At 46.1% G+C, this 15,859-nt stretch overlaps 1 protein-coding gene across 4 annotated transcripts; it reads right to left on the reverse strand.

The window, feature by feature from the left end:
- Positions 1-600: 600 nt before the first annotated feature.
- Positions 601-13,282, reverse strand: LOC119308369 (protein ZINC INDUCED FACILITATOR-LIKE 1-like). Of its 4 annotated transcripts, XM_037584497.1 has the most exons (18): positions 12,746-13,282; positions 10,651-10,691; positions 10,075-10,135; positions 9,769-9,871; positions 9,539-9,641; positions 9,374-9,427; positions 9,211-9,273; positions 9,092-9,141; positions 8,930-9,005; positions 8,670-8,840; positions 8,393-8,480; positions 8,203-8,288; positions 7,998-8,105; positions 7,777-7,821; positions 7,634-7,649; positions 1,500-1,572; positions 1,133-1,176; positions 601-1,014 (listed from the first exon to the last, which is right to left on the reverse strand). In XM_037584497.1, the coding sequence occupies exons 1-18, from the start codon at positions 12,891-12,893 to the stop codon at positions 917-919; spliced, it is 1,428 nt and encodes a 475-aa protein (XP_037440394.1). In that variant the 5' UTR covers positions 12,894-13,282; the 3' UTR covers positions 601-916. The 4 variants fall into 4 exon arrangements, with proteins under 4 accessions (XP_037440394.1, XP_037440395.1, XP_037440396.1 ...); XM_037584498.1 differs by lacking the exons at positions 1,500-1,572; positions 7,634-7,649; XM_037584499.1 differs by lacking the exons at positions 1,500-1,572; positions 7,634-7,649; positions 7,777-7,821.
- Between the last annotated feature and the right edge of the window lie 2,577 nt (positions 13,283-15,859).

Consider the following 15,859-nt stretch of genomic DNA (forward strand, 5'->3'; position numbering starts at 1 on the left):
GATTTTACCTTTTTTTAGGCAACAAGATTTTCGTGAAAACTGGCGTCCATATGTTTCTTAGAGCCCACTGGCCTTCACATGGGGCTTTGGACCACAAAAGCCCATCGTTTATGATCCGTCACCCGGGCACGAACCGTGCTTCTTATTCTCAAAAAAAAAAGAATAAAAAAAACCGCGCTTCTCTGTACGGGGCGGAAGGGGTGGTCGGACGGCGCTACGAGACGACTCGACGAGCGACAAAGGAGCGCCACAGGCCTCCGGCAGCGTCATCGCCGGGCGCTCGCGCAGCGGCGGGTATCAGGCCCGCGTCGGCGATAGCGTCGAGCACGCCGAGCAGGCTCCAGGTCGCGGGTACGAGGCGCTCAGCCCCCTGCTCCTAACCACAACCCCAAGATCCAACCCGCGTTTCACCACCATGAGTGACCACACCCATCGTAATGCATAATCGTTCAGCAGCTCGCACAGCAACCAACGGCGACCCACTACTGCTGTCAGTCAATCTCATCTCAGCACCCGCCGCCTCAACTCAACTGTTTCCCAGACTTCTCTGTTTTTCTCCTCGGACCCGAACCCGAAGCAGGGCAAACGGCGCACCCCCAGTTGCATCAACAAATCGAAAGATTCATTCAGGTTACCTCTATTCCTCCTTACTACGAGTACGTACTACTGTACTACACATAGGTTAAGAAACTAGGAGAGCAACGGAGCAATCCAAGACTAGCGATCGATGGCCCGATTGGTCGACCGATCGATTTGCTTTAGGAGGTCACAGTGCCAGCAACACTGCTACGGTAGGTACATCTATCTAGAGGTACAAAAAACAAGACTCCTCAGTCTTCACGCTTACAGCACGCCAGTGCCACAGAACCACACGCATTGCTCTCTAGCGCTACCTAAACAGGTGCTCTGTCAGGTTTTACTTGTAGTGTTGGGGGACTGCCAGGAAAGGCTTGAAGGTCAGCAAGAGCCCAAGGACCTCTGTCACGTTCAGTAGAAGGAACACCATCTGGTCACCTGAACATACATGACGAATCATGAGATGATTAACACGACAGCTTATACTTTAACCATTGACAACTCAGAGGACTAGTAACGCTGCAATTGACATATGTCTTGGAACTGCATTTTTTACCTGGAAAGAACGCTGCGTGCTGGCGCTTCTGTGCCCACGAGAATCTGCAATCACAAAAATGTTTTCAACAATAAGTTTATCTTCATATTTATGGCTTATTAGAATTGCTTCTGGATTTTAGATTTATTTTCATGTAACACAGCCACATGGGCTCACTACGCTAGGAAAGTGATAATAAGACTAGCATCGATATTAATGGCTATGGATAATAGCAACATCTCTGTGTTTACTGAACCAGTATTTCTAAAACAGTACCCATTTTTGCGCAGAAACCATTGTTCAATCTGGGAAGTTCAGATCATGAAATACTTTACTCTTCTTCTTATCTTTCCAACAAAGAGGAGGTTAAGAAAGCAAAACTACTTACAGAACACCTGCCCCAGCTGGAGCAACAGACTTGAATAAGGACATTAATGTTGTGGCTATTCCATTCGCAGCACCTCTTTACCGAAAAAGGGTTGCCCCCGCTTTATATTATAAAGCAACGACCACACGATACAAATGCTGAGGCCACAGCACAAGCAAGCCCAAAAGAAACAAAAAAAGGAACTGAAGAGAAAATAATGCCAACACCGGCGGATCAACGAAAACGATGAGGACCCGCAACCGCCGCGCCCACCGGAAAATACCACCACGCTCCTAGCATTCCTGACCGCCGCATACCAAACAACACCCTCAAGAAGGATTGCGACGATGACGACGCTGTTGCCCGGACATGTCCTAGGGTTTCCCCCGGTACGCGAGGGGTGAGGTGGAAGGGTGTTAGACCGTATTTACATGTGTATATTGTAACGTTGTATACCACCTCATTATATATATATGTGATAGGCCATCCCTAGAGGGTTGTGCCGGTTCCCCCCAAAGCCTATTGTCTTACATGGTATCACGCTAGGTTACGTCCGCTTCCGCCTAAAAACCCTAAACCGCCGCTGCCGCCGCCGCCGCCGCCGCCGCCGCCGCCGCGCCCGCCGTGCCGTCGCCCGACTGCTATGACGTCCGCCGCTGCGTCCGGCTCCACCGCCACCGGTTTTCTGCCGGCCTCCCTCGCGGCACTTCTCTCGAGGCCGCTGGATGCCGCCTCCCTTCAGGCGCCGATCGGGACACGGAGCGTCGGCTCCCTCTTCGCGCTCCCGCCGGCTGCTACTTCGCCCGGGCAGGCGCTTGTGGCCCACACCGCCGCCGCCCCGTCAACCGCGGCTGTCGCGCCCTCGGCCACTGCGCCGCTGGTGGCGGAGGACGTCGCGCTGGCAGGCTTCGCGGCGTCAACCGCGGCCATCGCGCCCTCTATCACCGCGCCGGCTGCCCCTCTGACTGTCTCCACGGTGGTCTCACCTCAGCCAGTCTCCTCGATGGGATCGCAGCCGCCGCCGCCGTTTCACTTCGGCCATCTCATCACCATCAAGTTGTCGTCGGACAATTACATCTTCTGGCGCGCGCAGGTTCTTCTGCTTCTTGGGAGTCACTATCTGCTTGGCTATGTCGACGGCTCTCTCCCTTGCCCTCCTGCGCTGGTTGACAGCGTGCACGGTCCGGTCTATAATCCGGCTCACCGTGTCTGGACAGGGCAGGATCAGGCGAACCTCTCCTCCATCCAGGGGTCGCTCTCTCCGGCCGTTGCTGGGCTTGTTGTCTTCGCCAAGACGTCCCACGAGGCATGGACTATTCTTGAGCGCTCGTTTGCGGCACAGTCGCAGGCTCGTGTATCTGGGCTCCGTCGCCAACTTGGGGAGTGTCAGAAGCTTGACTCCACCGCCACTGAGTTCTATAACAAAGTCAAGAGTCTCGCCGACACGCTGGCCTCCATTGGACAGCCTCTCACCGACTCCGAGTTCAACTCGTTTATTGTCAATGGTCTTGATGAGGAGTATGACGCCCTAGTCGAGATCATCAATGAGAGGGGCAACTCCACGCCCATGCCAGCACACGAGGTCTTTTCACGCCTCCTGCTTACTGAGCAACGAGTCGAGACGCGCCGATCCAGGGGCAACGGCGCCCTCTCGGCAAACGCCGCCACCAAGGGTGGTCGCTCCTCTGCTTCATCCAGGGCTCCTTCGGGGCAGTCACCACCACCCGCCTCGGCCCCTCCTCCTACTGCGACGCTACCAGGGGCTGGCGGTCCACGTGTGTGCCAGCTTTGTGGTCGCGATGGGCACTGGGCCTCGAAGTGTCATAAGCGCTTCCAGCGGGGTTTTCTTGGTCTCGGCAATGACGGGAAGGATACACGCAACTTTGCTCGTCAGGTCGCCATGGCTGATCGTCCGCCGCCGCAGAAGCCACAGGGACACACTCAGTCCTACTCCATTGATCCCCACTGGTACATGGACTCTGGGGCGACAGAGCACCTGACCAGTGAGATGGGGAAGCTTCACACTCGTGAACCCTACCATGGCTCCGACAAGATCCACACCGCCAATGGAGCAGGTATGCACATCTCTCATATTGGTCAAGCATCACTTCTCACTAGACATGCCAATAGGAGTCTTCAACTTTGCAATGTTCTTCGAGTTCCATCTGTGACACGTAATCTTCTTTTAGTTCCTAAACTCACTCGTGATAATAATGTGCTTTGTGAATTTCATCCTTTTGATCTTTTTATTAAGGATCGGGGCACGAGGGACATTCTTCTTAGTGGGCAGCTCTGCCAAGGTCTCTATCGTCTGGAGCATCCTGGCGTCGCTCGCGTCTTCAGTGGAGTTCGGGTATCTCCGTCACAGTGGCATGCTCGTCTTGGTCACCCGGCCACACCTATTGTCCGGCATGTTTTGCGTCGTCATGAGCTTCCTAATGTGTCTAGTAATAAAGATGTAGCAGTGTGTGATGCTTGTCAGCAGGGGAAGAGTCATCAACTTCCTTTTTCGGAGTCCAGTCGTGAGGTGAAACATCCTTTAGAACTTGTGTTTTCAGATGTATGGGGTCCTGCTCAGACTTCTGTTAGTGGTCATAATTACTATATCAGTTTTGTTGATGCTTACAGCCGCTTTACCTGGCTTTATCTTATCAAACGTAAATCTGATGTGTTTGACATTTTTGTTCAGTTCCAAAAACATGTTGAACGCCTTCTCAAGCACAAAATTGTTCATGTTCAGTCGGACTGGGGTGGCGAGTATCGCAACCTCAACTCCTTCTTTCAGTCGCTTGGGATCACTCACCGTTTAGCATGTCCACATACACATCAGCAGAATGGTTCAGTAGAACGTAAGCATCGTCACATTGTTGAAGCTGGTCTGACTCTTTTGGCCCATGCATCTGTTCCGTTTCGTTTTTGAAGTGATGCTTTCACCACTGCATGTTTTCTCATCAATCGTACTCCCACTCGTGTTTTGAATATGAAGACTCCCATCGAAGTTCTCCTTAATGAACAACCGGACTACACCTTTCTCAAGGTGTTTGGGTGTGCTTGCTGGCCCCATCTCCGTCCATATAACAAGCGTAAGCTCGAGTTTCGTTCCAAGAAGTGTGTTTTTCTTGGTTATAGCTCTCTTCATAAAGGATACAAATGTCTTCATGTGCCCACTAATCGTGTCTACATCTCTCGGGATGTTGTGTTTGATGAGCATGTTTTTCCCTTTGCCAAACTCCCTGTGTCCACTACCGAGCCACCTGTCATGCATTCATCCTCTGTTGCTTCTGACCAATTTGATGATGTTGCATATTCTCCTCTATTGTTGCCTAACCATGGTGCAGGCACTGGTCGTGGGGCTCGTTTGGAGATTCTGGAAGTGCCATCTTCCTCTTCGTCGCCATCGCCTTCATCCTCGGCACCTTCTGTTGTGCATGAGGAGCACATGGCGCCCCTGCATGGCCTTGGTTTCCGTGCTCATGCACGGCCGATCGACGTCCTGGCCCGGTCGCCTCTGGCTTCTGGGCTGCCTTCGCCATCGTCGCGCCCTGCAACCCCGCCGACTGGGCCGGCCTCCTCGGTCCCCGTCTCGCCCAGGGCGTCGGGGCAGTCATCACCAGGCCTGGCCTCGCCCGCCCCTGCCTCGCCCAGGGTGTCTGGGCCCTTCTCACCAGGGCCGGCCTCGCCTGCTCTCGCCTCGCCAAGGCCGTCTGGGCCGGTGTCACCGGAGCTGGCCTCGCCCACTCTCGGTTCGCCCATGGCCTCTGAGCCCCTGTCGTCGGGCCAGTCTTCGCCATGCAGCCCGGAGTCGTCTGTCCCGAGCTCGCCTGAGGTGATTCCTGCATCTCCGGCGACCGTCACGTCTCCGTCACCTTCGCCTCCGCCGGCTCCTGCTGCTGCTCTACGTCCACATACGCGTAGTCGGAGTGGCATTTTTCAGCCTAAGCAACGTCACGATGGCACAGTTGCTTGGTTAGCGGCGTGCATGTCTGCTGCTCTCGCAGATCCATCCTCTGAGCCACGCACGTATCAAGCTGCTATGCGCATTCCTCATTGGAGAGAGGCCATGGAGCAGGAGTATCAAGCGCTTCTTCGCAATCAGACATGGACTCTTGTTCCTCCACAATCACGGGTAAATGTCATTGATTCCAAATGGGTTTTCAAAGTGAAGAGGCATTCTGATGGGTCCATTGAGCGCTATAAGGCTCGTCTGGTTGCTCGTGGTTTTCGACAGCGTTTTGGACTTGACTATGAAGACACCTTCAGTCCAGTGGTCAAGCCTACTACCATCAGACTTCTTCTCTCTCTGGCTGTTACTCGAGGTTGGTTTCTTCGTCAGCTTGATGTTCAAAATGCTTTTCTTCATGGTGTCTTGGCGGAGGAGGTTTACATGCGCCAGCCTCCGGGTTTCTCTGATCCGGATCGCCCTGATCATCTCTGTCGTCCGTCCAAGGCAATTTATGGTCTGAAGCAGGCTCCTCGTGCTTGGCATGCTCGTCTTGCAATGGCTCTTCGTGCTCATGGTTTTGCATCATCAACTGCTGACTCCTCATTGTTTCTTCTTCAAAGGCCTGAGGTTACTATGTACTTGTTGGTCTATGTAGATGATATCATTTTGGTCAGCTCCTCTCAGTCGGCTGCTACTGCGCTTGTTCGCTCACTTGGTGCTGATTTTGCGGTCAAGGACCTTGGGAAGCTTCATTACTTTCTTGGTGTGGAGGTTACTTCTCGTGCTGCTGGCCTTGTTATGACGCAGAAGAAGTACTCTCTGGATTTGTTGCAGCGAGCTGGGATGCTTAAGTGCAAACCGACGACTACACCCATGTCTACCACTGATAAGCTCAATGCTGTTGATGGTGTGCTTCTTTCTTCTTCTGATGCGACCGAGTACCGGAGTATTGTTGGTGGGCTCCAGTACTTGACGATCACGCGACCAGACATTTCCTATGCTGTTAACCGAGTCTGCCAGTATCTGCAGTCACCCCGTGACACTCATTGGTCTGCTGTTAAGCGGATTTTGCGCTATATTCGTTTCACGGTGGCTCATGGTTTGCATATTCGGCCCTCTGACTCTGGTTGTCTTTCAGCATATTCTGATGCAGACTGGGCTGGCAATCCGGATGACAGGCGATCCACGGGGGGTTATGCTGTCTTCTTTGGCTCTAACCTGATTGCCTGGAGTGCTCGGAAACAGGCTACTGTCTCGCGTAGCAGTACTGAGGCTGAGTATAAGGCTGTGGCCAATGCCACGTCAGAGATTATCTGGGTACAGTCCTTGCTTCAGGAGTTAAGTATACCCCAATCACAGCCTCCTGTTCTTTGGTGTGATAACATCGGTGCTACATACCTTTCTGCAAATCCGGTATTCCATGCCCGAACGAAACACATTGAAGTTGACTATCACTTTGTGCGTGAACGTGTCTCTCAGAAGCAACTACAGATCAAGTTTATTTCTTCCAAGGATCAACTTGCTGACATCTTCACCAAGCCATTGCCTTTGCCACAGTTTGAGACTTGCAGGCGCAATCTTACCCTTCTAGATTCATTAGAAAGTGGCTAAGATTGAGGGAGGGTGTTAGACTGTATTTACATGTGTATATTGTAACGTTGTATACCACCTCATTATATATATATGTGATAGGCCACCCCTAGAGGGTTGTGCCGGTTCCCCCCAAAGCCTATTGTCTTACAAAGGGGTATGCCCGACGCCCTTCAGGAAGGCACGGCGGCGCCCACGAGCGTCACCGCGTCGGTGCCGGCCCGGCCGACAAGGATTTCTCCCGCCCACCAACCAACCACGACCCCAGACGATCCATCCCGCGCCACCAAACACACCGCCCACCAACTTGCGCCACCACGGTCGAGCAGTCTCCATCGCCGTCTCACCAAGGCAAACGAAACGGGACCGACGGAAACAAGACGACGCAACCGGGAACCAGGAGCGGCAACATCAGCAGCCTCGCGGGAGGGGACATCCTCCACCGCCCCCGGCGGGATCCGGCCGGACGCAGCACAGGGGCAAACCGGGCCACCCCTGGCCCAGCCGAGCCCGAAACGGGCTCGCGAAGCCCCCGTCGCCGCGCTGCAGAACGCGAGCCGCCGTCGCCACCAACCCCCGCACGAGTCACGCCCCCGACCCGCCGGAGACGCCGCAAGCAGACCTCTTTGCCCTTGGGGCTGTCCAAAATAAGATCCAACTCAAATGAGGAATTTGTGTACACATTAGTGAATTGGACAAATACTGTTTTCTGCGAGAAAGATCTCGGGCAGTGTTCCGGTGAACTGAGATAAGTTGGCCACGTACCACAGCATTGTTTTGTAGAAGAGAAGTGCCGGAAACTCTAGTTATCTGATCAACATCACAGCGATTAGCATTCGTGAAAGAAAAAAAAATTGAATCAGACATGCACTAAATACCAAGCGTGCATTCTTATCTATGATGATTTAGTGGCACATGTATGTAACTATTAGCTAGAAGTAAAGATGGCTTAAACCTTACGAACAATATTCTCGTAAAGTACTTACAGCAAGAACGCTTTTAATCATTGCTGCAATATAGAGAGCCAGACCAAGTCTTATTCCTGACAAGTGTGTCATAAAGGGATAAGCAGCAATAATTGGTATAGACAGGGCCTGCAATGGTAATCGTCAATTTACAAAAATAGGAGACAGTGAATTATTAAGTAAACTGAAATTGGCATAAAGAAAAAGAGTCACATTAATAACTCACAGATGCGATGCGGGTTGAGTTTACAGGTCCTAGCGTATTATTGAGCCAACGATAAACAAAGATTTGGTATACAAGAAGACTGACACCTACAGTGTAACAGATTGCATGTTTACAGCTTAAAAATAAATCACTAAGAGGTATGCAAAAATGTTCAAAAAATTAGGGAATAAACAGATTAAACTATGCTTACCTGCCACTGTAAGAACTTGACCGACATCCTTAGATGAAAAGCTAAGTCCACCATATTTTCTACCACTTACAGTCCACAGGGAAAATATCTGATGTTGAATTGTAACAAATAACGGTTAGAAAATTTCATCTTGCATTCAGCATATGAGCTTTGCATGAAAAATATGTATAAATTTTAGACACAATGGGTCAAGAATTAATATATTTACTGCACCTAGATCTGCAGTGTCCTTTTGGAGAACTTCTATATATCATGATTTAATCATACTGTATATTACCTCACTATATGCAGTGTCATGAAGGGAGAAGACACAATATGTGATAATTGACGACATCAACGGCCAATTTTTCCATAAGCTCTTCTTAGGTGACTCTGTACTTTCCTGAGTTGTGCCAGCTTCAGCCGTTTCAGCTCTCATTTCAAACTTGTTGTGCTTGTGTAGTGTTTCCTGTTTAGTGCATCGATGTGAATACATAGCATTCAAACAAAACTCAATAGATATACATATACAGTATGCATAGTTCAGGTTGTACACACCGGAAGCCATATGCAGCTTATGAGGGCGAAGGTTGCGAAAATTGATATGCAAAGACATGGAAGAAGATATGGCAACCTGCATGGTCGGGATCACATACATGAAAATGGGAAAATATTTATGCCATTTAGTATGAACAAATCAATGATAGGAGAAATGAGTACCTCCCAAACGTTGACTTGTCATGGAAAATGTGTGGATATTGTTTGGCTGGCTGGTAATAAGTAGACAAAAATGGTCAAACGAAAATCTTAGTGAATATGACTAACGCCTGTGATATTACCTGTGCAAGGTAGCCCCCGATTGCTGGGCCAATTATAAGGCCTAATCCCCATGCTGTATTGACCTGAACGTTTATGAAATATCAAACTGAGTTCATGATATGATTCAGTGTTATTATGGACTATGCATAGGTAGTTAAGTGTTTTATGTCGAACTGAATTTACAATTGATATGCCCAAAGCTTGTTCGTCATCCCGGCAAACTTCAATGGAGTAAGCCTGCATCCCCGTGTAACCATAACATTATCGAAATAGACATTTGACATGATTAACAGAAAAAGCTGTTGTTCATTCCTGCGACTGTCCCTTGAGTTTTGTTTTTTAAGGTACCTTGATTGGTGCTAGAAATCCGTTTAGTGCACCAAGAAGCAACCTTGTAGTGATAGCCATCCAATATTTCACACTTAATCCGAATAAAGTGTTGAACACAATGCTGAAATGTGCATGAGGAAATTAGTGTACATTTTTTTTCTCTCTAATAAAAGACAAGAAAATGAAAATTAAATGTTGTGGTAAATTTTCATCCGTTTGGAGGGAAAGATATCGTCACCAATACTTACACCGTGAAAAGTGAAAATACAATTACAGGCTTTCGTCCGATGCGATCTGCAACCATGCCCCAAAAGATCGACGCGAAACCTCTACCAACCATATATGATGCACCTACAGGAGGAATTTAACAGTTATGTACCGAATATTGACATTATTCTGAAACAAAGTAAGTATGCATGAGTTTCGTTGCTCATTGAAACTTTTACTGTGTATGTACAAAATTAGAATTAACGTTGGTACATTTGTGAAACAAAGACAAGTGCATCAAACTTTGTTGGTACAGAATGACAGTTATGTAGTACAAAAAATCTTACCAAGAAATCCAGCATAGAATCCAATATCTTCTTCTCTTTGAGCAACGTGCAAGTCTTGTATCTGATTTAGAGAAGGGAAAAACCTGAGTACTTTCACATTCTTTATTTTGCAAAATATATATCTTAGGAAGATAGCAGATCATAGGGGTGCACAACGAGAGAATAAGTACTAACTGGAGCAGGCCTATTGTAAAAACCGGACACAAGGAAAGGAGTTTCCTGCCTACAGTCGGGTTATAAAAACGTTCAGTAAAATAAAAAGAATAGTTGGCTGGTGATCACTAGGATATGCCCCTGAATCTTGCATGGCATCTGCTTTTTGGCAAATACAGATGAAAATAGCTTACTGGCAAAAAGGTAAATTTTGCATAGCTATCGACCAACCGAACATGTCTGGGCAGTTCGAGACTATCATGTAGTCTATTTTTTTTTATTAGGGTGAGGTGGACTAATATGCAGTCTTAAAACAAGCGTAAAAAATCTCTAAAACAAGCACCCAGACAAAATGAAGAGTGAAATCCAGCTAGTAGCTATGAAGAAAGGGAAAATGGCATGGGTATGTGAAGGCGAACTCACCATGAAGTAGAGAAACGGGAACAGCGACGTGATCGGCAAAGCTGAAAAAGATGGATGGAGACAGACGGACGGACACAGAGGGGGGGGGGGGGTATCAGTTATGCTGGAGTACATTATAACATATACAGTACGTAATAAATTGCTACGAGCAAGAACTAAGAAATGAATTAAGAAGTGATACAGCGTACGTGCAGTGGCTATAAGATAGAGTTAATTACACGATGGTACCACAATTGAGGCGGTGGTGGCGAATTGATACCACTTTTTGTAATTTTTACATGTCAGTACCATGTTTAAGGCTGTCTGTTACAAAATAGTCTAAACCATATCTAATAATGTATTAACGGTGTATCTGACAATTGGGGCCCGCTTGTCAGGTGCTGACGTGGCATGTTCTTTTGCAGAAAACCCCTTTACTTTATATGTAATCACGTAAAGGCCCGTTATTTTTGCGCGAAAAAGTTCGCGTGGGAGTTTTTTTTATTCTTTCGGACTTAATTGGAAGTTTCCATCGAACGGGATAAATATATATAAAATAAACATAATACAGCACCCAGCAGGATTCGAACCTGCGACCCGCAAAAACAGCAGACGCGCTCTTAGCCACCAGGCCGCAAGAACGCAAGTGGTAAATAACATGCGAGATTTCTTTTATACAAACATGGACATGCTGGGCCGGCTGTTGGGCCTATCGCGGCTGCGTGCCGTTAATTACTCTTTTTTATTTTTTAAAAACATTAATACATTTTTCTCCGATTACATATTACTATTATTAAGTGTGCTTTTTTTAGAAGATTTATATGCACGGGCCAATTTTATGTGTCTTCGCTAGGACCAGAACCATAAACAATTATTGTGTAACCTCATTATATTATTCAAATACGCAACTATTACAAAAATTATATGCCCAACACACAGTTTTTTTACTTACTCGATATTGATTATATTATTGTCAACACACTATTATTAAAAAGTTGATAACATGTATTAATTTTTTTATCATAATAAATTTATAAATGAAATAAAAAAACTCATCATAAATTAAGAAAATGTTCAACATAAATTACAAAAATGTTCATCGTTAAGAAAATTGTTCAACCTATATACAAAAATGTAAACCGTATATTAATAAAATTGTGTGAACATATATGTTTGTTTGTGTTTCCCTATTTACAAAAATTTCATCGTATATTAAAAAGATGTGTTTATTAAAATTTTCTTATTAAATGTTATACGATATTAAAAAACGATCATCACATCATATAATTAAAAATAGTTCATTGCATCATATATTACAAAAGTGTATCATATTTAAATAAAATGTTTGTCACATCATTCAATATATATATATATATACATGTGTATAATTTCTTCTATATATGATATGCACACTGCGTACGGCCCGAAGAATACCCATCTGAGAAAAGATAAAAGAGACACGCAAAAAAAACACGAATAAAAACAAGTACAGGAAAAAAACGAAATGGACGAAACTATCAGCGACGGTGCGCTGCGACCCCTCCATAGCTAGTTCGAATCCTGGCACCGCGCTTGGGGCGTGTTTTTTCGTTTTTCGTTTAAAAGAAAAATCCTGGCAGGGCGCTCTTTAGCAAACCAGGGATGGATGCGTAATTAAATAAGAGGTAAGGGTCTTTTTTTGGAAAAGAACATGCTACATCAGCATCTGACAGGCGGGCCCTAACTGTCAGATACACCGTCAATACGCGGTTTAGACTATTTTGTAACAGACAGTCTCAAACATGGTACTGACACGTAAAAATTACCAAAAATGGTACCAATTCGTCACCACCGTTCCAATTATGATACTATCGTGTAATTAACTCTATAAGATAAGACAGAGAGAAGGAATGAATTAAGAAATACTCCAGCTCGCCGGAGCAAGACAAGACAAGAGCAAGATCGACCATGACAGTAATTTAATCCTCTTGGTTTTAGTAAGTACTCCTTTCGTCCGAAAATACTTGTCATCAAAATAAATAAAAGGGATGTATTTAGATGTATTTTAGTTCTGGATACATCTTTTTTGTCCATTTTAATGACAAGTATTTTGGGACGGAGGAAGTAGGATACTGACATGATGCAAAGGTGGTGATCCCGACGAAGAAGAGCTCCTTGTACGGGGTCCCCGTGCTGCTGTCCTTCCTCCGCTCCATGGCGCACCCGGGGCACCCGTCGTAGTACACCTTGGCCGGCGCCGGCGCTAGTGACGGCGACTCTCCCATCCTTCTCGGCCAGACGACGACGAACGACGCTGAGATGGTGGCTGGCTAGTTCGGAACGGGACGGTGAGACGAACAAGGAAGGAAGGAGGAGAGCAGTGCTGAAAAAGGGGAGGAAGACTAGAGGCGGCCGGCCGGGGCACAAGAGGAAGCCCGAGCGGCGCCGATCGATTGGGGGCTGTCGTGTGGATCGTGTCTTGGTATGTGTGCCCTGTTGGCAGCAGACGGCCGGGGCGCCGCGAGAGGGACACGTCAGGGCTCAGGAGCGGGCGCACGGGCGGCGTGACGGACAGCGGGAGACACCAGCGCACCAGATCACCATCGGTCCAGACAAATCCAGCTTACAGCAGTACGTAGTTACGGTAACTGAAGCTATATGACAAAGCAACGGAGGGCGAAGAAGGTACGTAGTCCCAGCGATGGTACTGGTATATATAGAGAGTGGCAGGTGCAGAGCTGAGATTTCTGGGGTTCAAAAATAAGGTACGAGCTTGGTCGGCTCTCCTTTAATTAGTTATTATAACCTTACTTTTATTTACTTTAAAAAGGGATTTAAGGTGGATGGAGTATATAGGAGTACTATACTTGAAATCGAACTGATGCATTCCATGGCAAAAACAGTTTTGGAAATGTTCCAACGGCCTGAGTGACCAAGACGAAGATGCCACCACCATTCACCAATCTCGTCCGTCACTTCTTCTTTACCCTGCAAAATGAAATTAAAAATTAAAATTAAACGTCTAATCGTCCATCACATGCACAGTCTTTCCCTTTTCCCTGATCGGAAATAATCATCCTGGATATCCTTTTTTTTCCCGGTAATGATAACTCCCGAACGTTCGGGAGTTAAGGGTGGCAACCCGAACGGGTTTAGGTGGCAAGTTTAGTTTGCGCGAGATTAAAAAAACATGGCAATTTTCTGACAAAAAACGAAAAATGACGAAGTTGCCTTCTCCTATGAACTAAAATTGCAATATAAAAACGTTCGAGACGAAATGCTCAAAATCCGAACGTTCGGTAGTTATTGGATTCTTTTTTTAGGGTTGGATATCCTTCTGTTACCCAACATAGTAGTACTGGTTACCTTTTTGAAAGGAACACCAAATGCATTTCATTATATAACAGTACAGGACAAATCGCCCTTTACACCTTTTCTTTTGCGGGGGAGGTAGTACTGGTTACTGATACGGATTAATCTGCAGACATCGCAACAGTCGATCATTTGGGCCATGCATGATAAGCATGGCATTGAATGAACACCACTAATCCTAGGAATTATGCCACTTGCTAGAGTTGGTGACAGTGCGGTTCTCCATTCACAAGTCGGAACTCAGAACAGCAATTTTGACGGAGATCCGCAGCCAATTACTCCCTCCCTCCTAAAATATAAGTGTAGTTGATTTCTTTTTTTTTAAAGTATAGTTGATTTAGTATAACTTTATACTAAATCAGCGACATTAATTTTGGGATGGAGTGAGTATGTACTAATTACTCGAATATTCATTGCTAAGCCCAGACTCATTTGTACCCAACGAAGAAAAAATTCAGACAAATTCTTTTTTTTTTGCATGGAAGATAATTTGGTGCATAAGATGCACCCGAAATTTCATAATCATTTGGACATATGAGTACCGTTCAACAAAAAAAAATTAGGCCAGAACAACGCATGAACTATAAACTTTTCAGACTCAAAATTGTCTTTTTTGCCGAGTGCAACTCAGATGTTCAAATGATTTAAAATTTGGAGCGCACCTCATGCACCAAATTATCTTCTATGAAAAAAATCAGATTATTTTTGATTTTTTTTAGTATTTTTAAAATTTTCTATTCTTCACGGATGCAGTTGAGCCTGGGCACCGAATCGCCTCGTCCCTAATTATTTCTATTATCATTTTTGGAAGTTCTACTTCGTAGGAATAGTGGTCGATGGGGCAATGGCGGGAGTAAGGAGATGTCTTTGGGCCGAATCCTATTTGCTGTGACTCAGCGAAATTAACCAGCGCGAGCTCCACGGCGACCAGGGGCGGAGCCAGGATTCGAGTATAGGGGGGCCAAGCCAACTTGGGAAAACAAATGTCCAGTGCAACCAAAAAAATGTGTCGCTTTGGCGCAACTAGAACATAGTTACAATTGTATTAGCTTAATTTTACCCTGACTATTTCCAATATGATCGAAAAAATTTGCAGACCATAACTTAGTTGATGGGTAATTCCCTTTTAGTGCAGATTATCTTGCAATTCTGAAGAAAGTCATCTCCCATTGGACTGAACTGATAACTTGCACTTTAGCACCATTAACATTATCAGTAGGTAGAGAAAGTGAAACAATATATGCCTAAAAATCAAATTAATCCTTATGATGTTGTTTGGCATCGCTTTTTTATTCATATCCGTTTTCCAGATTACGCAATCAAAAGAAATAAGAAGAACCAATTAGCAAGTAAATCAAACAATCAAAATAACTAAAAGGATGTACAATTTCGATAGATATATATATAAGATGAGGGTTGCAAGATTAATAGAAAAATACTCGCTACTGCTAAACCTTTGACTGGATTGACTATTGGAGAACTGGACTGTAGTCTGTAGGATTGCCCAACGCAGGAGCCGGTGTCGCCAAATATAATCCGACCACATATGATCATGAACGCGGGGGGCAAGTACGTATGTTGATCTAATCTCATTGGCAATTACTCATAGCTCCCAATAAAACTGCGCGTCGTCTTAACGGATTTTGATGGTGCCCTCTTTAAAGTGAATGCAGCCGTCTCTAAAGCATAACCCCAAAAGATAGCGCTAAATCAGTCAGAGACATCATAGATCGTACCATATTCAATAAAGTACGGTTATGACGTTCGCACATTATTTCACTGTGGTGTTCCAGGTGACGTAAGCTGTGAAACTATTCCACATTGTCTCAAATGAAGACCAAACTCGTAACTCAAATATTCTATTCCACGATCAGATCGA

The sequence above is a fragment of the Triticum dicoccoides genome, chromosome 5B (assembly GCF_002162155.2).
Source record: "Triticum dicoccoides isolate Atlit2015 ecotype Zavitan chromosome 5B, WEW_v2.0, whole genome shotgun sequence".
NCBI classification, from domain to species: domain Eukaryota; kingdom Viridiplantae; phylum Streptophyta; class Magnoliopsida; order Poales; family Poaceae; genus Triticum; species Triticum dicoccoides.